The 27535-nt window shown below is 40.5% G+C and overlaps 2 protein-coding genes across 3 annotated transcripts; both read right to left on the reverse strand.

Annotated features, from left to right (window-relative positions):
- Positions 1-3099: 3099 nt before the first annotated feature.
- LOC145214406 (uncharacterized) lies at positions 3100-4863 on the reverse strand. Its single transcript, XM_080082918.1, has 3 exons — positions 4790-4863; positions 4563-4647; positions 3100-4413 (listed from the first exon to the last, which is right to left on the reverse strand). Exons 2-3 carry the CDS (start codon positions 4622-4624, stop codon positions 4134-4136), a joined length of 342 nt encoding a protein of 113 aa, XP_079939044.1. The 5' UTR covers positions 4625-4647; positions 4790-4863; the 3' UTR covers positions 3100-4133.
- A 4798-nt stretch (positions 4864-9661) lies between these two features.
- LOC145215535 (RNA-binding motif, single-stranded-interacting protein 1-like) lies at positions 9662-26171 on the reverse strand. 2 transcript variants are annotated; one of them, XM_080084238.1, is made up of 13 exons: positions 24421-24606; positions 24097-24242; positions 20882-20940; positions 19924-20015; positions 18417-18574; positions 17424-17500; positions 15324-15468; positions 14824-14875; positions 14409-14471; positions 13748-13879; positions 12430-12498; positions 12113-12215; positions 9662-11788 (listed from the first exon to the last, which is right to left on the reverse strand). In XM_080084238.1, the coding sequence occupies exons 1-12, from the start codon at positions 24556-24558 to the stop codon at positions 12132-12134; spliced, it is 1215 nt and encodes a 404-aa protein (XP_079940364.1). In that variant the 5' UTR covers positions 24559-24606; the 3' UTR covers positions 9662-11788; positions 12113-12131. The 2 variants fall into 2 exon arrangements, with proteins under 2 accessions (XP_079940364.1, XP_079940363.1); XM_080084237.1 differs by lacking the exons at positions 9662-11788; positions 12113-12215; positions 12430-12498 and adding an exon at positions 25818-26171 and having other exon boundaries at positions 13233-13879.
- Positions 26172-27535: the final 1364 nt, after the last annotated feature.

The following is a 27535-nucleotide window of genomic DNA, read 5'->3' on the forward strand; positions in this document are numbered from 1 at the left end:
TTTTCGCCGGAATATTCCAGTTTGAAACTGGTTTAAACCGGTTTCTGCCTCCTGCCGAACCTCCAAACCGGTTTAAACCGGATTTGAAAATCGTAAATTTTGACCCGATTTTCGAAAAAACCCTAAGGCTATAGCCTTTCCGTTTTTTCGATTTTTGGGGGGGGGGTCAAAAAATTCAAGAAAAATCCGGTTTTCGGTGTGTTTTCGCCGGAATATTCCAGTTTCAAACCGGTTTCTGCCTCCTGCCGAACCTCCAAACCGGTTTAAACCGGATTTGAAAATCGAAAACTTTGACCCGATTTTCGATAAAACCCTAAGGCTTTCCGTTTTTTCGATTTTGGGGGGTAAAAAAATTCAAGAAAAATCCGGTTTTCGGTGGGATTTCGCCGGAATATTCCAGTTTCAAACCGGTTTGAACCGGTTTCTGCCTCCTGCCGAACCTCCAAACCGGTTTAAACCGGATTTGAAAATCGTAAATTTTGACCCGATTTTCGAAAAAACCCTAAGGCTATAGCCTTTCCGTTTTTTCTATTTTGGGGGGTCAAAAAATTCAAGAAAAATCCGGTTTTCGGTGTGTTTTCGCCGGAATATTCCAGTTTCAAACTGGTTTAAACCGGTTTCTGCCTCCTGCCGAACCTCCAAACCGGTTTAAACCGGATTTGAAAACCGAAAATTTTGACCCGATTTTCGATAAAAACCTAAGGCTATAGCCTTTCCGTTTTTTTGATTTTGGGGGGTCAAAAAATTCAAGAAAAATTCGGTTTTCGGTGTGTTTTCGCCGGAATATTCCAGTTTCAAACTGGTTTAAACCGGTTTCTGCCTCCTGCCGAACCTCCAAACCGGTTTAAACCGGATTTGAAAATCGTAAATTTTGACCCGATTTTCGTAAAAACCCTACGATTTTGGGGGGTCAAAAAATTCAAGAAAAATACGGTTTTCGGTGGGTTTTCGCCGGAATATTCCAGTTTCAAACTGGTTTAAACCGGTTTCTGCCTCCTGCCGAACCTCCAAACCGGTTTAAACCGGATTTGAAAATCGTAAATTTTGACCCGATTTTCGAAAAAACCCTAAGGCTATAGCCTTTCCGTTTTTTCGATTTTGGGGGGGGGGTCAAAAAATTCAAGAAAAATCCGGTTTTCGGTGGGTTTTCGCCGGAATATTCCAGTTTCAAACCGGTTTAAACCGGTTTCTGCCTCCTGCCGAACCTCCAAACCGGTTTAAACCGGATTTGAAAATCGAAAATTTTGACCCGATTTTCGATAAAACCCTAAGGCTTTCCGTTTTTTCGATTTTGGGGGGTCAAAAAATTCAAGAAAAATCCGGTTTTCGGTGTGTTTTCGCCGGAATATTCCAGTTTCAAACCGGTTTGAACCGGTTTCTGCCTCCTGCCGAACCTCCAAACCGGTTTAAACCGGATTTGAAAATCGAAAATTTTGACCCGATTTTCGTAAAAACCCTAAGGCTTATAGCCTTTCCGTTTTTTTGATTTTGGGGGGTCAAAAAATTCAAGAAAAATCCGGTTTTCGGTGTGTTTTCGCCGGAATATTCCAGTTTCAAACTGGTTTATACCGGTTTCTGCCTCCTGCCGAACCTCCAAACCGGTTTAAACCGGATTTGAAAATCGTAAATTTTGACCCGATTTTCGATAAAACCCTAAGGCTATAGCCTTTCCGTTTTTTCGATTTTGGGGTGTCAAAAAATTCAAGAAAAATCCGGTTTTCGGTGGGTTTTCGCCGGAATATTCCAGTTTCAAACCGGTTTGAACCGGTTTCTGCCTCCTACCGAACCTCCAAACCGGTTTAAACCGGATTTGAAAACCGAAAATTTTGACCCGATTTTCGATAAAAACCTAAGGCTATAGCCTTTCCGTTTTTTCGATTTTGGGGGGTCAAAAACTTCAAGAAAAATCCGGTTTTCGGTGGGTTTTCGCCGGAATATTCCAGTTTCAAACTGGTTTAAACCGGTTTCTGCCTCCTGCCGAACCTCCAAACCGGTTTAAACCGGATTTGAAAATCGTAAATTTTGACCCGATTTTCGATAAAACCCTAAGGCTATAGCCTTTCCGTTTTTTCGATTTTGGGGGGTCAAAAAATTCAAGAAAAATCCGGTTTTCGGTGGGTTTTCGCCGGAATATTCCAGTTTCAAACTGGTTTAAACCGGTTTCTGCCTCCTGCCGAACCTCCAAACCGGTTTAAACCGGATTTGAAAATCGAAAATTTTGACCCGCTTTTCGATAAAACCCTAAGGATTTTCGATAAAAACCTAAGGCTATAGCCTTTCCGTTTTTTTGATTTTGGGGGGTCAAAAAATTCAAGAAAAATCCGGTTTTCGGTGGGTTTTCGCCGGAATATTCCAGTTTCAAACTGGTTTAAACCGGTTTCTGCCTCCTGCCGAACCTCCAAACCGGTTTAAACCGGATTTGAAAATCGTAAATTTTGACCCGATTTTCGATAAAACCCTAAGGCTATAGCCTTTCCGTTTTTTCGATTTTGGGGGATCAAAAAATTCAAGAAAAATTCGATTTTCGGTGGGTTTTCGCCGGAATATTCCAGTTTCAAACTGGTTTAAACCGGTTTTATCCTTACATTATATTGTTTGTTACTTTGTGTTAATCACAGTGCGCTAGGCCCATTTAAGGTGCAGTACCGAATCAGTCGGTCACCAAGCATTCACCCCATATGGCAAGGGGTTGGGTAGAATAATCTAAAAATCTAGCCTGCGGTGGGATTCGAACCCACAATATAAGTCTTTGAGGGACTCGACCTCTACCAACTGAGCTACGCAGGCTCAGTGCTCAAGAATCCGCCGAAAGTGGAATCACAAGCACCGTTGCCTGCCTCGTATGCTGCACATGTCAGCTTCGAAGCCAGGGATCGCCAGATTGACCAGTACCAGTATGTTCATCTTCACTGATACTTTGTGTTAACAACGAGATATGCGAGCAGAAACGCTAAAACTGGTTTGCCTACATGGTAGCACAAATATTGCAACTTTGTTTGTGATAACAGCTTAACACTCTGTACTTTCATATTTACTTTTATTTTTGTTTTCTGGATTTACAACCATCTTAAACTCGACACAAAGACCACGACAGCTGATTTAATATTGTATTTTAGTTTAGAAGTAAATGTACAAAGTCGCAAATAAATTCAACAGTCCATTGAAATATCAAGCTTAAACTAAAATATAAAGTTAACACACACTTGCTATCATTTGTGAACGCATTGAAAAGATGAACCAACATACGTAATGATATAATAGTAAACACGCAAACTTTTGAAGCCAAACAGTTTATAGAAAGCAAACACACGCAGTGATAACGGCTACAATTTTTGAATTTTATCATGGCAGTCCGGGTGAATGTTTGAACCAAGCACACGCTGCCGAACGGCTTGGAAAAGACAAACACGACTAAAGCAACAAATAACACAAGTCACGTGATCGATGGCCTTTGGTTGATAAGTACAGCAGAAACTGCAGGTGAACAAAAAGGCAAATTTGGGAAGGGATTATTAGCAAACAAGCTTTTGTGTAAAGTGAGAAGTGGACAAAATGGCACCGGAGGTAAACTAATGTTATTAGCAATAAAACCGGTAAAAATGCATATGAACTTAGTGGAAATCAGCGGGAAAGTTTCAAAAACGCTAAACTTCTCAAATAAAACTTGGTGATGTAACAAACATGTAAAAATTATTGATACAGCAGTTTGGAAGAAAACTACATTAAGAATGTTCATAGATATTGCTCCATACATCTCACAGAAACGTTAACCAAAGTCGGAAATATAACTCCACGATAAGCAACTATGCCTCAAAGCAACACAGTTTTATCATGAAAATCGGTTATTGTGTACATACTAAAGGTGCAGAACACGTAGTACAAATAATATAGGCGTGTATGTAACGATATTTGTTTTCAAACCGCTAGCAGGCGTATATTATACATGCCCGATGTTATATTATACATCTGGTTTTGTGCAGTGCACATAAAACATTTTTCATACGCATCCTCGGAACGCATATTACACACGCACCGCTGTGCATTTTCATTTCGAGACTCCAGAAAACCTTCCTTGTTGTCCAGGACAAGGATGGTGCCATTGAGATGGAACCGTAGCTTGACGTTGCCTCTAATTAATTAGTCAATGCGACGTTGTTTATTGTGATAGGGAGTTGCCCAGAACGGGGATAGTCGGGCGGTACATCAGCATCATCATATGCGTGACGTAACGTACTTTTCATCGCCGTGACGTAAGATGTTGCGATGACGAGATTCTGAATGGCAACGATGAGACAAAGTGATGAGTGCGATTGTCCGCGACGTAATCTGATGTTGCTGCAGGTCGATGACGTCAAGATGAGTTTTCCACGAGTAAAAGTGCTTGTCGTTGTGCCGAGATCAAAGGTTAGTAGTCTGCAACATAAAAAAAATCGTATTAAAACAGAAGCAATCACAACAAACATAGCTGAGTAATAAATTTTAATTCCACGCGGTATTAAGGTTAATCACACGACGTACTATTTTACTCATATATATTTCTTTCAAGTAAGTAATATAGTTACCTTTTCCTCGCTTCCCTTATCTCTGAACGAAACTGTGATTGTTGTTTCCGGATCCCAGGCATGGCGTCACTGTCCGCTTAAGCATCTGAAAATAGATAGAAATTAATTTAATTTAATGAAAAGAAAAAAGATAGTTATTTTGTAAATGAAAGCAAGAAACAGAAGATTTACGGAAACTTTTTTTTCTGGCACATTGAAACAAAAAACAGAAATTGACGTATACGTACTTAACGTGTGATAATAAAAAGCTTGTTTTTTTCTGTGTTTACTCTATTTCAGCAGTAAAAATGACAAACCAGAAACCTGTGGAAATATAAAACTTAATTTTCTATACTAAGTTTAATTAAAATCCCAAAGGGAAAGCTGAAAAACAAATACAAAGTTGTATGAAACCTGCAAGAAAAGGAAAATACATTAACTTCCATAAACTAAGATTACGAAACATGCAAAATAAGTGTGTTTTTACACATTTAGTTGTAACAATAATTTTACTAAAACTGAATTGGCCCTGTAAAACCTAAAAACCTGTAAACATAAAACAGCAATATTCAAAACAGATAAGTTGAAGATTTTACATACAGAACTGAATTGACAAAACCTACAACCTGCAAACAAATAAAAGTTTGATGAACCTGAAAAAGAGCATTAATCAAACACAGATACTTAACAACGCAAACATGATATGTGTAAATACCAGGGAGTCGAACCGGAACTGAACCCGAACCCGCGAACCGGTTTGAGCGGTTAATTTCATTAAACCCGAACCGAACCCGAACCGCTAATACGATTTTCCAAAAACCCGAACCGGAGTTGAACCCCATATTTTGTTTGGCGTTGGACCCGAACCGGAACCGAACCAGTAAATAATGCAGTCTGTTTTATATTTTGTGATATTTTTAAGAAACAGCGCAGTGAAGAATACGCGAGATAACACTTATACGGCGTGTCAAAAATAACAGTGCACGGGCAAATTTTTTTTAGAGTTTGATAAGGCCAGACAATGATTTTAGAATTAAATGAAAACAAATAAAAATTTGAACCGGTTTAAAAACCGTAAACCGGTTCGAACCGGATAATTTGCCCAAACCGGAACAAAACCCGAACCCGAAAATAAACATTTTTAAAAACCTGAACCGAACCCTTAAAAACAAAACCAAGTGAACCCGAACCGAACCTGAACCCTTATGACAAGCGGTTCGACTCCCTGGTAAATACATCAAATTTAATTAGATCCTACTAATGAATGTTCCCTAAAACCTAATCTAAAAAACAAAACAATTTTGATTAAAATACAATTCGAATTTATTACAAAAACCTGAAAAAACAAAACAATTTCTATTAAAATCTATTTACAAATTATTACTAAAACCTGTAAAACAAAACAATTTGCATTAAATTCTAATTGAAATTTGTTACTAAAACCTGAAAAACAAAAAAATGTTAAAAATATTAATTACAAATAATGACTATAACACCTGAAAAACAAAAAATAAAGTTTAAACCTGTGGAAAACAAGAAAGCTAATTCGCTGTAAAAGAAAACATCAAAGGTTAATAAGTAAAACTCAAACTACCTGAACTTCCTGGATTGCACTGCATGTGTTTACAACAGTTTTTCAAAACGTATCAAAACAAACCAACATTTTGGAAATTTTGGCATGGCAAAACGATCCTGAAAAGCAAAACAAAATAAGGTTCCAGCAAAACAAGTAATAAACAACAAACAACATACAATTTAACTCTAGTCCACTTGGCATTTGACAACAGCAAAAACTGACTTGTGTTGCAACTGCACTAACGCTTGACGATGGCGGTTCGCACGGTTAGAGCGTGCGACGGGCGAGAGTAAAGCATGATAAACACACACAAGTATAATAAGGAACCTTTCAGGCTGATGTAAAAGGCACAACACCCCCCAAGATCTGGTCTAGCTAAAAAGAAATAAAAGGATAGAAAAAGTGGAACACGCACACAGTTTTGTTTGTGAAAAAGGGAAATCGACAGCAAAATCACATTTCGATTAGATTAGTCAAAGAAATTACTTAATTTGAAAATGATTTAGAAAATCAAGCACTGGCAAGATCGTCACTCTTAATGGAGTTTAAAATGGTTTGTTCTTCTGTTTCGTTGTTTAATCTATATCCTGAAAAAACGTTGGAACCGCCATCGTCCCTGCGCCGCCGACGTAAAAGTACACAATATATGCTTGCCTCAACTAACTGCACTGCATACAATCGCCGCAAAATAGCCTATTAAAAGTAGAAAGTGAGTCTGTCGTGTTTTACAACCACCCATAATGCCACAGCCCAAAAAATGACTGAGTGGTCGGGTCAAGCAGGATATACGGAACTGAAGTTAGTAAAGTAATACAGTTAAGCTAAATCCACAAGTACAAAAATGGTCTTGACCAGCAAAACAGGGCATGTGGGACTTTTTGTGAGGCGAAATTTTGTCACCATAAATGTTACGTCGCGAAAAACAGGAGTTATTAGCGCATGCTTGAAATCCGATTCGCGTCTTTTTCTTATTGAAAAAAGCTTTGAAACGGATGTACAAGCATGGATAAAAAGGCTGGTCAAAACCCGAAAAAAAATCCACAACATCCCTACAATTACAGTTAACATAGGCGCGACCGTTTGTTTGAAAGAAACAGTGACATTTAAGACGTATAACTCAACAACATAAAGACACTGTTCCTTGCCCTTAGAGTCCCCCCTGAAAGGACCCAAATGTTTTACGCAGAGGCAGGGCTGGGGAAAAAATGTAACGACAGTTTGCGCCCTACCAGGATGGCTCACGAAACTTTTCGGGCTATATGCAAAGCCGGTCCCCTCAGGCCCACGAGCCTGGGCTATCATTGGGAATAGCGGTGTCCCTACTACGTGTCGTCTGCACCGCGGCCAATGCAATGCGGTGGAGGCCATGCCCAAGCCGTGTTTCTATGTGCACCTTATTTTAGCTAAAGCCATTTAGCAACGCGCCACACCTAGCTAAATGTCGATCTAAGCTAAAGCCCTACGTGGCGCGCGAATCCCAAACGTACCCTACCTATATTACCTAACCTAACCCTAGTTAACGAGTGCTACTCTTATTCTAGCCCTAGCGCCGACTTGCTGACATTAGTAGCACTCCTACTGACTTGGACCATTCCTTGACCGTGGAGAAACTCCTTCACGGTTTCTCCTCGGACAAAGAATAGATCACTCAGCCCTAGCGCCAGTTAACCTAAGTTAAGCCTAACAATTCCGCAAACCCGGTTGACCCACGACAGACTCCTATGTTAACATACAAGTAATTATTTGAAGTTGAGGAATGCCGGTTGTTGACCACGAATTGGTGGAGATTGGTGAGCTCGTCAAAACATCAAAGACTGCCAACCTGTAAACATGTGGAAATTAAAATGCTGTACACAACCAAATCAATTAGTCACACTAAACCTAAAGAGCCAACAACTAACAGGACACAAAAACGCATGGAAGGCAGTTTATCCGATCAGTTGTAATTGAACGAATTGCCGAATGTTTGTGACGTCACACGGCCGTGTGTTTATTGCATTGTCTTTGCCGTTTTTTTTAAGCAGTTAAAGCATTTTATGTAACTTACATATTTTATATTATAGTTGTGAGGTGATAATAACATAAATGCCACAAGTTTGTGAATTTAAATGCCAACTGTAACAAAGTTTATTCTATGTTACCACGGTTATTTAAGTTTATCGCACAGGGATTTGGTTAAACCTGTTTAATTCAAACAAAATTAAAGTAAAGCGTTAAAATTCAATTAACTACAGACACTGAGGAAATCAGCAACATGTAATTAGCTTGCAAAAACACAAATTTGTATTTACCTTGTTTCAGCAATAGTTTTTGCATCGTTTCCCAACAACTCAACCGACCAAATGACTTGGCCACGATTGACTTTAGCACGCTTTTTGTTCAAACGCCTCTGATTGGCTGCAAATGCTCAAACGTGTGAAATTGTGGCGCGGGAAAGAATGTTTGCATAATTGTGGTGGTTGAGTTCGAAAACCAAAAATATTTTGGTTTATTAAATCCTGGGCCGTGTTTAAAAAAACAGTTAACAACCAATAAAACAAATAAAACGTGATCATAAAAAATAGTATCTTTTTATTTTTTACGAAATCATCAAATTATTTTTAACGACTTATAAAGTAACTTAATTGTATTCGTTTACCTAACATTTATTGTTTTGATATTTTATTTTATGTGGCACTCGCAGATGAATTAAAATCAAACTTAGAGATTTCAAAGTGTGCCGCGAAATGATTCATATTTAAAGTGCAAATGTTTCCCGGTGTTTTAGGACTTTGTGCCAAAAAGCTGATGTGCATGACAATGTTTTCAAGCTCATATTTTTGTTACGGGAAATGCGCATCCTTTCCACCAAAACAAAGTTGAAAATGAACATTCCTTTAAACAAATTTTGTTATGTTTACCTACGAACTGTGCCGCAGAAGGAAATTTCAGTTTTTTAATGTGCCGCATAGTTAAAAAGTTTAAGAATCACTGTTCTAAAGATATAAACCTTTTGCACCAACAAGACAAAATTCTAAAATTACACGAGCTTCAGATAATGCATGAAGTCTAATAGAGCAGGGGTCGGCAACCTTTTTTGCACTGCGGACCGTTTTTGAAACTAAAATTTTATCGCGGACCGGTCTTCAAAAAACTACATATATTTAGCATAAAAACGCCTAAATTAGTTTATCATCCCCGGGATACATGGGCAAAATGTTTAATAGCATTTAACCTGAAAACCTATACGGCCCGGTAACGAACTCCTCGCGGACCGGTACAGGGCCGCGGACCGGCGGTTGCCGACCACTGTAATAGAGCACTCAAATTTAAAGCAGAAATGGCAAACCTGCAACCTATTGGCAAAACATACGAAACTGTTTTCGTTGATTCAAAACCATTTTTTGTAAATATGTTTGCTTACAATAAAGTCAATTTGAGGCTTCCCCTATAGAGATAATTTGCCTTTAATATTTACCACACTAGTTTAATATTTTAAACCACTCTGCAATATCTGACTTTTGATAAATCTAAAAAATATGCCCTCACTTGCCAACACTCACAATTAGGGGAAGCGTCTCTCTTTTATTTACAGTCGGAAAGAAAAAAATGTTCCAAATGGCTTTCGCAAGTCACTGAATTTGAAAGTTTCGTCGCTTGGCAAAATAACAGGCGCTACAACGAAGGCAGGCACCAAACCATTTGGGGTTCACCATCAAAAGTGGCGGATGCACAAAATAGACTTGCACCGGAAAAGATTTGCGCAGAATATTTCAGTAATATGTGGACATAATTCTGAAGGTTTTTAAACGGTCGAATTGCAAAGGTGGATTTAGTGGAAATTGGCATGCATAGTCCAACAGTGAAGACAAATGACCATGACCGACGACACCTCGAATGACGAATATGTACAAGGGTTATTGGGGGTCAACAAAACAGTGAGAGTGAATTATTGCGTTTTGCTTATTTGAGTTTCAACTGAAAATTCCATAGCCAAGGCTCAGTCCAAGGTTGTACGACAAGTATTCCGTGTACAATGTTTGCATGCGGCGTGCCATAAGCTATTTTTAAGGTGCATCGCGCGGTCATTGGGGGCTTAAACCGACGAAAAAGGGGGACGGCAAAAACAAAACATAAAAAGTGCGTCAGGCTCCCAAGCTGGCGCACAAGAGTCGCCGCAAAAATGCGACCGCAGCAGCAGCCTGTAAACTCACATAGAGAAAACATAATCACACATAAAATATTTCTTGGAGACGATAAAATCCAGGAAGGCACTCAAAAGGGGGGTGCGACGGAACACGATAAAAATTTGTCTTTCTATATTCTGTGCTTTGGCGTTCGCCTTTTGGGCAATACTGGGAGATGATGGTGTGCAATGGTGCGTGAGAAAATTGCTTCGTGACAAGAAGAGAAAAAAGGGGAGTGCGGAAAAGTGACGACAGATTTTACACTCGGTACACAACACAACGTTCATAACGGGACAACATCCAACACAAGCGAACGCATACTTCAAATGCGAAACGCACTGCACAAGAACACGAGGGATTTTCAAACGCAAAAACAACAAGGAAGCAAAACAGAAACGACCACTTTTTTTCCCGAGATAGAAATCATAAAGCGACAACGAGCATTAAACTCGTAAAGCAAAAGAGCGCAAAAATTGGTAAGCACGGTAGAGCGATTTGTTTCTAGTTATTTACAAAAACGCGAAGAAACGTTTTCTTCACGAATAGAACTCTGTAAACCAATTTTCGATGGAAGACGCATCTACGAACAGTTTCCATCGGGTGTCGCCAAGTAAAAGCAGTGTCCCAATGCACAGTTTACATAAATAGCGCTCTGGTAACAAAATAAAATCTTTTCTTTGATGAACAACATGGTATATTACAAAGGGATCAAAAATATATCACCACAAAGTGTGCGTAACTTGATAAAATTGGCCCGAATTGCCAAATCAAAAAGTAAAACAACATTGCGCAAATGGATCTGTATCTATAAAAGTGTTTTTTAAACGAATTGTATGTCTAAATTAAGCAGCAATAGCGTGTAAAGCTTTGGAATTACTGCAAAAGTCACGGTTAATTTGAGGCGTTGTAGAAAGGTTGATAGGTGTAACATTAAACCATTGAGCTTGTACAAGTAAGCGCCCTTGTATTTCGGCCTAGGCAAGAACCTGCATCGAGTTGCTTTGTTTATGTTGATTCTGTGTGCCTTGGTGTTAGAAATTTGCGTTTTGGGTCGGTACTGCACAGTGAGTAGAGTGACGGAAACATAGTTAGATTTTCGCATGGAGATATCTACGGACAGACAATGAGACATTGCACATGCTTTTGCCTCGCGTATACGACCGGGCTTCGAAGTCGGTTGAGTTTTGAAGAAGCCGCGCACGGAGCATTGTCCTGAACGGCACACATAGAGATCACAGGCGCAATCGTGAAAAAAATCAAGAGCAAAGAACCAAAAATAACAACACGTCATGATGCAAACACAAAAATCACTTGAATGGTCAGCCACTCTTTTCTTTCTATGTTTTTTTGTTGTGTGTGCGTAGAACAAGCCAAACAAGCAGTGACGGAATCAAACGAATTTCAAGCGCGTTGACATGGCAACGGACCCGTCGCCGTAGCTCAATTCCTTTCGGCAAGCGCGCCCGTCGTTTTATCAACAATCGTCAGAAGTCTTCCATGTCCATCTGCAAACATTCAAGTTGCATGTTAGGCAAAGTAAAGATAGCATTATGGGTCGGCACTGCTATATAATCAGCATATCACATTTAAGTGTGTAACCCTAAAATGATAATGTTTATGTATAGCTCTAAAAAGTACACTAGCTAGAAATTACTGCTGAACACCAAATTTCTCCAAGGTTTAACCAACCATAACGAAAACAGAACGTTAATCTAAATCGTAGCCTACACATGTATCTACACTTTTGTGGAATTTACTTTTTTTCACATGTGGACTTGGTACAAGAATATTTTAGCCAAACTAAGTTTGTGCTTCACATAAAAACATACCAGCATGTGGGCATGGCTGCTACTGCTCGACAATTGCTTCATCGTTGGCGGGAGTAACACTGTCAGGACTTTGTTCGTTGCTGGCTTGAACGTCAGGCACTTGCTACAAAACAACAATTCAAAGAATGTTAAAAATCCTAAAATACTGCTAGTAGACTACAACAAACTAGCGCAAAAGGCAATTTAGCGTGCACAATGGCGGGCAAGCCGCAAAGACCGATTTGGCCGCCGATAGCTTGGATAATTGTTTCCTGTGCGAGGAAACGAAATGGCACACATTGCTACTGGCGAAAATTGGTTTCTGAGTTTCTGCTTACCGGTATAGGAACGGTGTGAGCGGTCGAGTACTGAGGTATCAATGGCGGTCCGCCGGTGCTTGGAACGTACTGAAATAAACAGGACAATATTATGTGGTGAAATGGCAATATTTATACCCTAAGGCCCGATTTGATTAGTAGGGTATTTTTACTATGATTTTACACAGCTTGAAGTTTTTAAACAAGTCTAAAAATCTTCGCACATATCGTTTAGTTCTCATGTAAAGCGAAATAAAAACGTTTTGCATTCAACACCATGCTAGATTCTTACACACTAATAATCCTGCACTGCAACAATAAAAACTGCTTATCTCTTGTAGCAGCCGAATTTGTCTCAAACTTTTGTATACTTTGTTTATCCTTCTAGCAAGTTGCCTTCATAAATCCACTGCTTAAAACAACAAAGGAAAAATCTTTCTCTGATTAGAACAACGTAGGTTATTATTCAAATACAAACTTGTTTACTGGAAACCATGAAGGGATGCTTTGCAAAATGATACAAAAACTGAAAACTGACTATTTACCTGTTAAAGTTTCTAAGCCTATCTCAAACTGTCCTTTGTCCATTCTTGCCAGTTGCCATTACAAATCAACTTTCATAAACCACTTTTGACAAAACTATCTCAAATCAGAACAATGTATTACTGAAACAAAATCAAACAAAACTAAACATAAAAAGATAAACGCAAGTCTGGTTAAAAAAACAAAAGTAATGAAAACTCATTTCATTGGTGTGTCACTAAAATTTCATTGCAAACAACACTAAACTAAAAATCAAAACAACAAAATCAACTAAAGTTGGCCATTTGGCAAAAGTACCACTTTCTGAAGTGTGATTCTAAAAGGTGCACGCAAAGGTGTTGGAGCTGTTCATTACCATGCTACCACTGCAACTGCAAGGCACAGGTAAAACCGAATAGCACCCAGCATTGCATACAGGACTAGCTCCTGGCAATATAACTGAAGACGATGCATATGTATTTTCTTCAAAGGGGCTGACTGGTAGGACACTACTGTTGTTTGCTACCAGGCCTGCCGACTCAAAGCAGCTCGCATCATTGCATAAACTATATCCGAAAACCGGTGCACTGCCTGGCTGACTCAACGCTGGTAAAGGCACCATAGACCCTGGGTAACTGTCAACAACAACACATTGCGAATTATCAATGACTTCGTGCAAGGCTGGCGAGTTGTTGATCTGCTGGATGTCTCTCGCTGTCGATATGACCTCATTTGCCCCGTTGCTAAGATCTGACTGTGCTCTGGGAGTCTGTGGTAAACTTCCACATCCACTGTCGAAGGAGGACGACATATTTACCGGAGCAGAGTGAGCTGGGTGTGGTGTGAGTTGCAGTTGGTTCATTTGCGCGGTGATCTGGTTTAACTGCGGGATTACACCCGGGTGCATGGAATGCATGTTGGCTGGGTCTACGGCTGGAATCACTCCGCCCTAAACAAAAAAACAAGCTGGATATTAAATACATGTTTCGTTAGGTCAACAAAGCCGGAAACGGTTTGATCTGTAGAGTCCCCTGAGAAGAGTTGATCTTTTAAAACAAAAGAGCAGCAGACTCCTTACCAATGAGACAAAGGGTCGATATAATTTGGTCTAGCCAAATGAGAAAGTCTATACATTTATATTTGAGCAAGTGTTTTTGTTTTACAAAGAGCCGGCGATGGTCTAGCCCAGTGGTTCTCAAACTTTTGTTTGTTGCGACGCCTCTGGAAAAGTTTTCTGGACTTGCGACGCACCAGCAAATAAAAGTTAATGAGGAAACTTATTATTAAAGTTGGGTTTATTGATACAACAACAAAAAGCCACGAAACGGAAATATTCTGCGACGCCCTTGGAAAATTGAAACGACGCACAGTTTGAGAACTACTGGTCTAGCCAAATGAGAAAGTCTACACATTCATACTTGAGCAAGTGTTTTTGTTTTGCAAAGATTGGCCAGACCAACATAAACACAATCGCTTACCGGGGTCATGGGAGGTTGGACAACGTATGACTGGGGTTGGACCCACATTGGAGCTCCAGGCATCTAAAAAACAAGCACATTTATTTCAAGCCGATGCTGTAAGTCAGGTACGACAGTAAACCGCATCATAATAGAATGTTGCCAGTTACTAGACTTCAAGCCAGAGTTCTTATTCTTTATGAAAACCAAATCCGCTTAAAATCTAAGCAATTCAAAATTTATTTAACCCCATCATTTTTTTGCAAGATTTTTGAGAACTGCTGCGGGACCCAATATAAAGCTTTTGTCTAACTTTAAACCATAGGATAGTAAACACACAGCTCTAGGCATCACCAGAGCTGGTTAATACACAAGGCAAATTACAGTTAAACCTTAACAAGTCGCAAAAAGCATACATAAGTCTAATCTTTTATACCTGGTAAGGTGGGTTGGGCAGAGGTTGGACCATCAAGCGGTTGGGTGGAATACTGCAAAGAAAAAACAGAAGGTAAGTTGGGCGATGCGCTGTTGCAAGGTCTGTGAGTTTCGAGGAAGACTTGCGTGTTGTGACATGAATTATTCACGCTATAGTTCACAGAACTGTCTCAATTGCGGCACGTTTCATAAACTCGTCTCTCCTGCGATAGTTTGAAGGTTTGTGGTTCAAAAACAACTAGTCCAAAATACGGTAAAGTATTTGGCAAAGGTAATAATCCTTGTAGATTGTGTTTCAATTCAAATGATATAAGTTTTAAAACAGTTTTTTGCCCTTGCGTCATATAGCATTGATTTTTATAACGTCATGGCCAAAAAATGACGTCATGTACTTATCGTCGGTCAAGTATGGCGTCACGTGACAAAAAAATCATTATCGAACGTTTTAAACTCTGATTTGAATCTGTGAACGATTTTGGGAGCTATGTTTAGGTGGCTTACCCGTTGTGCATGGGAGGGAGGTCGTATGTGTATTGCATATCTCCGTCTCTCCATGTTCGGCCGCCTCCCAGGAACTTCTGGTGCTGTTTGTTCTTCTTCGGTCCGCCGTCGGCAAATTTACACAGCAAAGGTTCCGTGGGTTGACCTGTAGTCGAAAATCAAATGAAAACACTAATTTTGGCATTCAAATTCCTCAACATGCCTTAAATGGCCCCGTCATAGATGTAATTTAGGATCGATAATTAACCTTTCCTGGCACTAGAGAAAGGCTTATAATATAATATGATTTACACCTTATTACACCACACAGATAAGTGTTCATTTAATCATGGACCCTTATATTCAAATTGTGAAGGAGTTGCTACAAGGTTCGCGTATTGCTAATTATTTGAGATTTTTTGCGAACACACAGGAGTTGTTGGCTAACTCTATATGTTGGCAACAACAAAAACAGCGGTATAAGTCGTATGGATGTAGGTGTAACTAGTTAGAAGACCAGCTGTTGTCTGGCTTGCCGACAAAACACTGCATGAATATTTAAAGCTAAACACAATATCCCTACACACTTGCTCACAACGTGCCAAGTAACTGAAAAGAATATAGCGTCGCAGCCAAACACCCCGTTTGGAAAGTAAATAAAAAATCCATTCTCAACTAAACCCATTTTCCAAAGTATCTACTAAATGGTATGCACTAAAAGTAGGTAAAACAAAATCAGAAAAAAATCAAAAACAAAATCGCTTTAAACAGAAATAAAGCTAATGTTAAGGGGTTTGCAAAATTTTGGAGCTGGCATTAACACACTTACATATTTTTAAAACTAATAACATTTCAAGTTTTACTGATTCATTCAATCGTTTTTTGTTTTTTTTTAAATAGTAAAAAAGATTTTTTGCCAAAAATTTTTTTGTTCTTACAATCATGTAGGAAACGTTATCGCAAAAAAACAACGCTTTTAAAATTGCCCCCATTCTAACCAGCGTCAAAAATATCTCCTTCAAAGACTGTGTATAAGCATGCGATAAAGCGAGGTTTGTGTACCGTCGAGGGCGGAAAGGTATATGGAATAGGATGGATACTGTGTGTTATCAATTCAAACAAACATAGGAGAGTGGGAGATATTTGTCCGGATTTGGGCGTGTCTGTCTTGAAAAGGCGAAAAGGCAAACATAAGTGACAGCTTATCATATGAGACCATAGAAAAGAGAAAGTTTACTGTAATACCTAATATACAGCTCGGGTACGGACACTGTATGGCCTTATTCATGCAAAAAATATGTTTTTTATGTGTAAAGGGGTTTACAATTGTTTAAATTTAAAAAGTTCATCTTTTTAAAGCCTAGTATGTACAACCAAGAATTAATTTGCGTAAAAAAAATTAATATACCTAAATGGGGAAAATGCCACTACAATTTCTGTTTCGCAGAAATACAAATGCCATTACTCCATCAGGATGTGTAGGTGACTATTTCCCAGTTATGTTTATACGGGGGAACTGTCAATTCCTGATAGCACCATTTATCTGTTGTGCTAAGGTTGTACCGGATGTTACTCGTCACGCATGAACACGTAGTCTCTTGCTGTGTTAAAATATGGTCCTGTTGCTTTTATAAGTCATGTATGCCCAAGAAACCCTACAACGCTTCTTCCAAGCTTGCACCTTTTGCTTTGTACCTATGTTATACCAGCAACGCCGCCCACGCAAATATGTTGGCATTTATATAAAACATCACCCATTTAACATAGTCTATGATACTGAGTTATATACCGCTGGGACCCTAACAACCCTAATAAATAGCTTACCAAAACCCTAACACTAAACTCATATTAGGAAATCGAATGACAAAAAACAAGCGTTACGACCAAACTATTGTTATTAAAGCTATTTCAGCAAGCTCTACTTCAATTCGTTTTCGTGTAGCCGAATAAATCTGGTGCTTGGAGCAAAGATCCTCTAGGACTGTGACCCCTAAAAAATCCCCTGATTTTTATGTTGACTGTTCAAGGTATTTGGGGAAAAGGAAATTCTCCCTAATCAGTCTTAAGGCCTGGTGTTAGATCACGTTGCTAAAGTGAACGACTAGAAAAGTAACTACTTACTTCCGCCGGATACCGAGTGCAGGTACTTTCCATTAAACTTTGCGATAATTTGTTCGCATTTTTCTTTTGATTCCATTCTGTTAAAAAAATACCTCCGTGAAAAAAACACATCGTCAATTGCTAAGTTTTGCTGGAAAAATGGCTTCCCTTTGGGTAATATGAAAATTTTACAGTAAAACCGGTTTATTACAGTTGCGCATTTTTTGTAAACGTCGATAAAAGGATGAGGTCATCAAGGGGCTCACAAAATTTCACCGTACATGGAGTTTATTAACTTCATAGCAGCTTGAAAGCATTTGTGATTTATTGAACGAAATGACGAAGCTGTTTTCACCGAAATTTTTGAGTTGCTAGTATTCATCAACTTAAAAGCTCTTCAAGGTTCGCCGGTCAACCTTAATAAAACGTTGTTGTGTGGGTAGGAATTTCGATTTTCTATACGTCAAACTTGCTTTTTCGGGATATTTATAGCAGCGTGTGCACGTAAGTTACGAGACAGGCGCTCTGTTATTCGATCCTTGCTATATTTGCACCAGTGCTTCGTAAATCAGAAACTTTACCACTAACAGGTGATATATTAAAAAACCTGTTTAAAGGGGGTTTGAGGTTTTACCAGCAAACGTTAAAAGCAAAATACACGTTTCAAATGATTATTCTTTCCCATTAGAATAACCAGTGTTTTTACAACATCTTGTGAATTATTTGTACTATTTGGTATGCTATGTTTTACCGTCTGGGAAAGACAATACATACAAATTTAAAATATTATGCCAGTTTCTACAAAATAACACAGTTTTTTGTTGCGATTCTAAAAATGTTTTTTAAAGGGCTTTGTTTCGTTATGTGTATAAACTGACAACTAAAGTGGTTTACATTAAAAGCACCTAGCGAAACGAAACTCTTTAACGTACACATAAAATACCACAGCAGAGAAACAAAAAAATAACATTCAAACGAGCTATTCAAATCGAAAAAAAAAAGTAATGGTTTTACCTCGCAAAGCCAACGCCTTTGCTTATTCCAGCATGGTCTCGCAAAATCCTGGTTGATATCACTTGTCCGTAGGGCGACAACATCGTTTCCAACTCATGCTCGTTGATATTCTTTGGCAGATTCGATATGTACAAGTTGGTTGGGTCTTGCTCTTGTTGCTGCATACACATGGTAACATGTTCTAAGCTACTGTGTTGACAAGGGGATAGGCTAACATAGTTTTTATGAGTATTAAGCTTATGTCGAGATGTAAGTTTGACCGGGTTCGGGCTTAAGTAAATAAAACGGGCCTGACTTTATACTTTGCATGATTTGTGCCGAAATTGTACCAGCTTTTGGGTCTAATTCGGGATTTTGTAAAATGCTGGTTCTTTGTAAAATGCGGGTCTTTTATGGGTTCGGCCTCTATGTATTACTTTGTTTTCAATAAATACATGATTTGTCGTTTATGGCAAGTTAAAGATGCAAACAAATTTACTTCAAACAAACAAAGATCAGCGAAAAAGAGTTTTATGGCACAGTTTTCGTTGGAAATGGAAGTCTACATCTACGTCAAAATGCCCAAATGTTCGTTACAGACAAAATTGCCATCCAAAGGTTCCGTGCAACCATTAACCTCGCCTAAAATAGCAACCGAACACTTTCGTTTGCTATAAACGGGACTCCCAATATGCCTAACCAAACTGGAGTCAATTTTGACGCGGAAACTAGCAAGCAGCGTTAACAAGCGGTCTGTGTGGGTTAAACTACTAGTTATAACCGGTAAAGTGGTGATAGCACCTCTGCTTGCTTCTTTCATCGCTGTTTTAGCGCATGGGAGACCGTACAAAAACAAACCACAACGAAATAACAAAGCTTCTCCGAGCTACCGCGATTGACTCAGGAAATGGACGACGTGCTCGTTTCAACAGCTAGCGAGATTCTTAACGAGTAAAACGAAAACAGCTGGCTAAACAAAACACAAGCAGAAGCCAAACGAAAACTCGTCGAAAACGCAGGCTTATTATGAGCGTTATGCTTGTCGGGACAAAACATAGGAAATCAACTAATGTTACTGGGCAATCAGGTTTACCAGTAACATGTAGCCATGTTTCCATCATGAAGCTCATAGCTTACTTAAGCATAATTTCCTATACCTTCCTATGGACGTAACCTTTAAATGCTTAAACGCCAGACAAACCATTTTTTTAATGCTATACATTTACATTGACAGTGTTTCACAACGTTTCAAAAACCAGTGTTTTAGCATCAATGTAATATTCGGGTTATTTTCCAACGCGAACTTTCGGAACGAGGGTTTTTCCAAAGTTAGTGTATGAGAGGCGCTGACCTACGGATGTACTGCATGGCCTAATTGTTTCAGCACGCTAATTCAAAAATTCCGCCTGTTTTTAATGCTTAAAACGAGCAGCAAATTTCGGACAAAGTATAACAAGTCCATTTACTTCGCTACAAGCAGTTCAAGGGAAAAAACAATAGGACCCTTGTACATTCAAAACCAGCATACCTTTGCCATTTGTGCTTGAATGCCCTTGTTCTTGAGCTGTTGCACGGCGAAGTGAGCCGAATCAAAACGATCAAAGTCAACAAAGCCATATCCTGTGCAAATAACAAGTGCATTAATATCGATGTCAGTTGACAGAAGTCAGCTAAGGCGTGTAGGCCAACGCGTCGCTACCAACGAAAATGAAGACTTACACAACGAAGGGCACATGATGGTTATACACAAGGATGCGTAATTTGTATTTCGAGAAGGGGATATTTTGTGTAATATGAGATGACATTTAGACTACAAGCGCCTAGCGACCCCCGGTTAATATGATAATCAATAGCCAAGTCTCTCTTGTGCTGTAAGTTATCTAATAAAATTCCAACTGTCAGTAACACTGGGGAGGGTTGGTGATTCAAATTTCAACGACAATAAACTGTGGCATTTTTTAGTTTAAAAACCTTTGGAACACTACATACGGATCTGTTCATAAGTTTAATGACCAATATAATGGCCTAAATAAACGTAAAAAGCGGCATGCATTATTATTCAAACGTTTTCGGCAAATGCTGATACCATCATCAGTGATACACTTTAAAAACTTGGCATAAAATATACATTTATCAGTTAAAACTTGGCATAAAATGTCCCATAGGTTGGACCCAATGACTAAAGTTTTTATTGTACATGGTGCCTGGTTTGAAATGCTACTTTACATCAAAAGGCTAGCCTTGCGAACGTATGATTTTGTAAGACAGAGCTGCGTAACACAACTCCTAACGTGAAAAGCTCCCTTGTTTGCACAGACACAGTCAATGCACACTAAAGACGGTCAGTCAAAATTGCGCTTGTTAAAAGTCCTTCCCTTTAATATTGCACTTGTTAAGGCAGAATATGCACATACTAGGCTATGCTTTTGTATAATGCAAGCCAAACGGAAGAAATTTGCTTCTAGGGTTTAAGTATATGCTCATACCTTTGCATAGATTGGTCGCAGGGTCGATGATGGCTTTAGTGGAGACAATCTTGCCGTAACTGCAAACACAAACACACGGCGAAGGTTAGTTACGAATTCGGGTATATACTAATTAGCCACAAAGACGGGTGACGCACAAACAAAAGCGTGCATTGCGTGGATTGCCGTTTCGGGACGGGGAGGAGTTACGACTGACAGTCGCAAGTTAATACAGACGCATAAATAATTGATGGCCTCAAAATCAACTGCTGTCAAAAGACCACCAATATGGTAGTTAACCCACACACGACTACATAAACCACAATGCATTGTGTTAATGATTTTTGAACTGTTTCCAACACACTAGACCTTATGGTTATTATCGATAATATTTGTTGTGCCAGTATTAACTTTTTTCACCTTTTCGGGGCTGAATAAATTTGAGTTGCAGCAAGTGGTATTTTTAAAACACTACACTACAAATGTAAACTTGGACAACTGTAAACAAATCTTTGGCCTTTTAGTTTTATGCAGCATCCATTTTCGTTTGTAAAAAAGGGTTCTTATTTCGTCAAAAAACAACAACCTTAAGACAAGTATTTTAAAGCCCGTGCGTCTCACACAAGTATGTAAATCACAGTCTTAAGTTTCGTGTACAGTATTGCCGGTTCATCAGCACAGATCCGGGCTAGCCGGCTTAAAGGGACAAGAGCTCTGAGCAAGGGATATGACGCGCTGTCATAGTCCCGGTGTATGTAAACAAAAACCATGGCCGGCTTAAAGCTTCACAAAAAAGTCCGCCCACGACTATCAGGGCTGTGACACAAGAAACAAGTACCGGGCGCAAAATAGCTCGGGTTGTATGTTCCCTGACGGAATGTACTGCTCGACTGTGTTAAGTTTCGACCGCATTCTTCATGTGTATTGAAACTCGAAACCTTGCGAGGGCCAAGGCGAAGGTTGCTTTTCGCGACATTAACGAAATTGTGGTCATGTGAATCGAATGCTGATACATACAGGTCCCGTGATCCGCGAGGGCTAATTTTAAAACGGCCTTTAACAGTGGCGAGTAAATCAACGCCCTGGAACGAAGTACAATCAACCTGCGGTCACAGCGAGTGTGTTTCAACTGATTGGAGACTGGAGAAAAGCCTTGAACTAAATTTAGTACTCGGCGCTTTAACTCAACACAACCGATGACGCAAGGATAGTCAGGCACCCGTGACGTGGCTCAACGCTTCACTGCGCTGTGTGACGTTGAATGGAATGCCGAGATAATACCGGCATCGCACCGCGCCTACAATGGTTCCTTTCAGCACAGCCAGTGGGGCGGTCAAATCTGATCATACAGTACCGTGTTATTAGGGGTTAGGCGTTTTTACAGGTGGTGTGAATGTACGGAGGCCACGATTCTATGTCACCACGCCCTGGCCAGCTAAAGAACAAGTATCTGTTTCTTGCCACGCGCTGCTTCAACACAATTTCACAACAGGCTTATACCTTGCCATGCTTCAAGCTTTGGGGCTTCTAAATTTAGGCGCAACCCACGTCATGCACACGTCTCAAGGCTGTGGCGATTATAAGGCTTTGTGGGCGAGTCGAGTACAAAGCGATTAAAGTCGTCAGCAATAAGTCCAAAATTAAACAGCGCCCCAGTGCGTGTTGTATACCGTTCACTGCTGCGTGAGCTGAAGGATTTATGACAGCATCGAGAACATCAACTCATTTAAACCACTGACAGTTTTATATCACTGACCAACTATCAATTACATAGAAACAAGCCTTCGCTAGTCGCTACATGCCTGTAGTTCAGTGGTTCTTAACCTTTTTCCTTGCTGCACCCCTTTTAAAGTACCCCCAATTTTCGCACTCCCTAGGTTTTTGTATTCATATAGAATAGACGTAACCAACTTTAATGATTCAGCATCCCCGTACCCCTTAGGAACAGTTCTCGTACGCCTTGGGGGTGCGTGCACCCCTAGTTAAGAACCCCTGATTGTAGTTTAACATATACGTGGCTTAGGGGGGGCTATAAGGAAATTACTACAAGCAGTACTTCTAAAATTTCACGTACTGCGTGCTTGTACTTATGTGTTAAAGTTTAAAGTACGCTTTAGAATGATGAGGTCAGTTTATAAAACACTCTTGTATGGATAATATTTGACATGTGGTACATTATGAAATCTGAAATACTGAGTAAAAATTATAACAATTTCTACACCAAAGACCAGAAACTGTTTTAGGTATGCACGTAAATGCTCATTTCGCCCAGATAAACACAATACATGCGGAATTAACTGTTGTGGGTTTCATCAGTACTGTACACTACCCACTGAAAACGAGGCGATGGGTCGTGGTTCCGGAATCGCACGTCACGTCCGGGAATTCGCCTAAAATTCGACTGTTTCCTGTTTATGTTGCCCGCACTGAGTCCCGAATCGTGGGGCGGCATCGCACGTAGCAAAACGGGCCGCTGGTGTCCCTGACGATCTCCCTTGAATCCCGGCTAGCTTTCAAATCCCAATTTTACGGATCGCCGGCCAAGCGATGGAATAGCGCCCAAGGAACAAACGGCTGAAAGGCTTTATCGGCTTGAAGTTCTCAGAACAAACTGGGATCACATGAGATTATATGCGAACCGCATGCTTTTATACGCGACTGCGGTTACGTCGGCGTTGAAACTTGATACGGGCGCTCTATGGTGGGTAAATATTGATCAACAAAGTGGAGTAGTAACCACGGTGGAGTCATGAGCTTGACATGTACGCCGGGATGCGTGACGCAACGTTACCGGGGCAACGGCGCATTTGAATCCAAACATGCTACGCTCGGCTCGCCCTGAGGCAATGCACGCCTTCCGGGAATATAAGTTAAGCGACGTTGATGCCGCCTGCGCTGTGTGTAAACCTTTACTGGTGTTTTATTGCTTCACGGTATGTGGCCTCATTCATTGCGCTACTGTAGCAAATCAAAACCCCTTCTGTGTAGAACTACATAGCGGTTTAACTAGCACAACGTTAGTAATAAACCTGTCGTGGCAAAGGGCAGTTATGCAGTGCGCCTTTAGCGAAATGTCAAGCTCGGCGATAGAAATCGAAGCGGCGGTATCAGTGTCGGTAATCGCTTCATTTAACGACAACGTGACAGTCTATGATTGGCGGAAATCAAAACAAAATATTTCGTCTTGCGGCTTAAAACATGCAATGCTGTTATTTTTAGCTCCAATTTCAACTTACTGTTTACACAACTCCTGAAGATCGGCGTCACATGTGTTAGCGGACAAACCGCGAATGTACAAGTTGGTCTTGCTTAGCTGCTCGTTGCTGTTTCCGTTGCTATGGACATGGCCGTTGGACGGCGGCGTTGGGAGCGGCTTCATTCCCTGCACGAAAAAAACACGGCATTTTTTAACGAAATTCTAAACACGCGCCAAATGTGTGGGAGGCGCATGCGGTAATGCCCAGCCGGTGCGAATAATCCTCGCTCCGTGCCTTAAATGGGCAGGTCGGGCAAAGTGGTTGGCGCTTAAACACGGAGTGTGTACGTGTGTATATATATACCTGAGGTACGATGTGCTGGTTAGGAGGCATAACGGGTAGGTAGTGTGGGCTGCCAGAGCCGCTAGCCGGACTGCCTGTGCTGGTTGACTGATTGGACGATGATGTGTTGCTGGCAGAGGACGGACTCGGGGGTGGCATGGTCCGTGTGTGGTGGCCGGCCGGCGGAGCTGCGGGGTGTGCGTAGGGCTGCAGAAACAAAATAAATGAGGAAATTCGGTCAGAATCCGTTTCTTCGCGATGTAGGCGGGTCACAGAAGCAAGAAGAAACGCAAATTTTTTTAAAAAAAAAACAATGAAACACCATCGACAGCAGGGTTTAAATTTTAAACTACCAGTGTTTGCCCTTTATTTTTGATGCAGTAAAATTACTATTTGCATAAGAAAACGGAACACTGCACAGTTCCAAGTACCGACAGCTGACCCGTATCAGTTTACTCCAATGGTTCTATTGGTCAACACTTCTAACTGACTTAAAACATGAAAACAGCTAAATTTTCGCAAAAAAACGTAAATTCATTCCATTACCGAATCACAATTGTTAAATTACTACCACAAGCGCGTGGTAAATGTTCGACATGAACGCCGTTGGAATGGCTAATGCAAACAGTTTGGGTGATCAGTCACATTGGTTTTATTGTAGCTCGTACTGGGCCAACGACCAACGATCAAAGGTCGCCGCAAAGAGTTCATTGCGCTACATTCCATGACACTCACGCATTGAACAAACATAAGTGAAGAATAGGAGAATGACTTTATGAATGTCGCAACATATAGAGGAGTTGAATTCTCCTTAATTTAGATTGTTTAAGCGGCAGAAAGACCCACAGGGCTGTGACTATTTGCGCTGCGGTTGCCGTTGAGTTTAAACATGACGTTATGACTCGATTAACATACCACGAAGTCGGGACTGGCCACCAGCAAGCATAAACACTTATTGAAGCCTTTTACCACGGTGCTTCTATGTCTAATCGCTATACTTTACAAACCTCAACATTAAATACTCATACAGTTAATATTATGCACTTGCACACGGTTTTAAACAGATTTGGACAGTAGTAACACGTTTCACCGCACAATACTCGCTCGTTAACCAACTTAAAACGTAACCTTTGGTAAATCTGATTAAGGTGTTCACAACCACTGCAAAGGTGGCATCGGTTTATGTACCACCTTGTAATGTACAGTTGTCGAGGTCGAGTAATTACAGGCTGCTGCTTTTCGTCATACGCTTTAGCCGGCTTTGGAATTCCCAGCGTAATGCTCTCAAGTCTACAGCGCATCATTCAACGCGGGCCGATTAAGAACTGGCTGTGCAAGGTTTACGCCGACCAACAGACCGCAGACGGCAACAGACAAAACGCAGCTCCCAAATCGAAAGCGGTTAAGTCGCTACTCACCCAATATGGTACAGGGTTAGTTGCCCAGATGTACATGGTGCAGCAGCCGAAAAATCAATTTCAAAGTAATATACACAAGGGAGTGGCGAAAAGGTCTAAGTCTGTGAAGAGCTTGATCGGGCACTTAGCTCGGTAAAATTTACACCAAGCGACTGAAACGGACTGGCTAGTGACACAGCAAACCACACTGATGATCTTCAACGGCAGTCGGGTTAGAGATCGAGTATTGTTCGCATGCAGGTTACACGGCTATATGGTTCATGTATATTACAGATACAGCTAAATACTGATACAAGTGATAATAGTTGGATACAAGGATACACTGCGACAATAAGAAGAGAACACAGGTGATTAGTAAAATGCCTAGAGCGACCGTTTCTCAGCCACAGGCGCGACTGCTGCGTTCGCTACAAAGGCTGCTCATTATATTCCATGCGTTGTTGAAAGTTTCAAACCGAAACTAATCCATTCACGATCTCTACGCAACCGTACGCCCCACAAACAAACTAAGACCCGCGAAAAAGCTTTGCTGACAATCGTAATTGCTATACACGATGTTATAAGTAAGGGCCGTATCACAATATTGCAATAGCAGCACAGGCAAATTGGCACTTTGGGTAAATAAAACTTAGTCATATTGATTATTTATATTTCTTTACTACTTTAAAACTATTGTTCAGAATCTACACTGACACTACAAGAACTATTGCACTTGACATGTTGTCCTTAGTAAATATATAAACTCAATATAAGCCAAAGCAAAATATTTATAATAGAACCTGTAAGCGCTGGCATGCTGGCGTTATACCCACAAACCCTAAACATTTCCGGACCTACCCTTTAACTGCCCACACCACCGTACAAACAAAGCCAGCACACCGACGTGCCGGCTAGTTTCCGCGCACAACGGGCCGGCTCTGCTCTACTGCTGCAGTGTTTGTCTGTCTGCAGTCACCTCCCAGTAGCCGGCAGAAAAAAAAACGCTATGATGCGACTACCACTGAGTGCCGGCCGTACAGACCATGTATTGAGAACAGCCGGCTAGGAAAAAAGGCCGGTTCGCCTCGCGGTGACGTCATCCGTGAGCTCACGCACTCGCTTAGCCGCGCCAGTGGTGGATATGATCAAACGGACTAGCATTTAAACCCGAGATAGGGCACGAACTTTTGGGTCTTTAACAGCCAACGCTTGGGAGTTATACTTAGCACATTTTGAAGAGTAAGCACAACGCCCATAGTAATCATTGTAAATGCTTAAATGATTTACAGGCGCGCATTAAAAAATGGAGTTTTGGACCAAAAATTATGGTGACTACAACGTTTACTGCATAGTATTTAATGTGCAATTTTCGCGGTCTACAATCACGGTTTGGGTTTCGACCCCCGAGAGCAAATAATTATTCTGGGCAGTGACACGACATGCCAATTAACCGTTCGCATCTCATTTCACGGGCGAGTAAATGCGAGCGGTAACTTGTTCCACCCAAATTCACAAAACAGCCGCTGCATACGCCGTCTGCTTGCGTGGCGCCCCAAGGGAATGTGCCAGAGCTACGTCGATCGGCGAAAAACAAGCAAAAGTAATTGACTCGCGAATTTGGCTGCACCATCGTCTGATATCGAACGCTGATTGGCCATTTCAGAGTGAGCTAGTGACGCCAAATTAGGTTGCCCGTTTAATGCGAATCGCTACCGTCTTAATTAGGCGAACCGCTTGTG

The sequence above is a fragment of the Phallusia mammillata genome, chromosome 2 (assembly GCF_965637545.1).
Source record: "Phallusia mammillata chromosome 2, kaPhaMamm4.hap1.1, whole genome shotgun sequence".
Taxonomy (NCBI): Eukaryota; Metazoa; Chordata; class Ascidiacea; order Phlebobranchia; family Ascidiidae; genus Phallusia; species Phallusia mammillata.

Excerpts from the sequence above, each read along its gene's own strand:
- LOC145214406 (XM_080082918.1), bottom strand. The coding sequence starts at position 4,624 with ATGCCTGGGATCCGGAAACAACAATCACAGTTTCGTTCAGAGATAAGG. Across the intron at positions 4,414-4,562 it reads ATAAGGGAAGCGAGGAAAAG|ACTACTAACCTTTGATCTCG; the intron begins GTAACTATATTA and ends TTTATGTTGCAG.
- LOC145215535 (XM_080084237.1), bottom strand. The coding sequence starts at position 25,853 with ATGTACATCTGGGCAACTAACCCTGTACCATATTGG. Across the intron at positions 17,501-18,416 it reads AAAGGCGTTGGCTTTGCGAG|AATGGAATCAAAAGAAAAAT; the intron begins GTAAAACCATTA and ends TTTTTTTAACAG. Across the intron at positions 13,880-14,408 it reads TCCAACCTCCCATGACCCCG|GGCGGAGTGATTCCAGCCGT; the intron begins GTAAGCGATTGT and ends TTTTTTGTTTAG.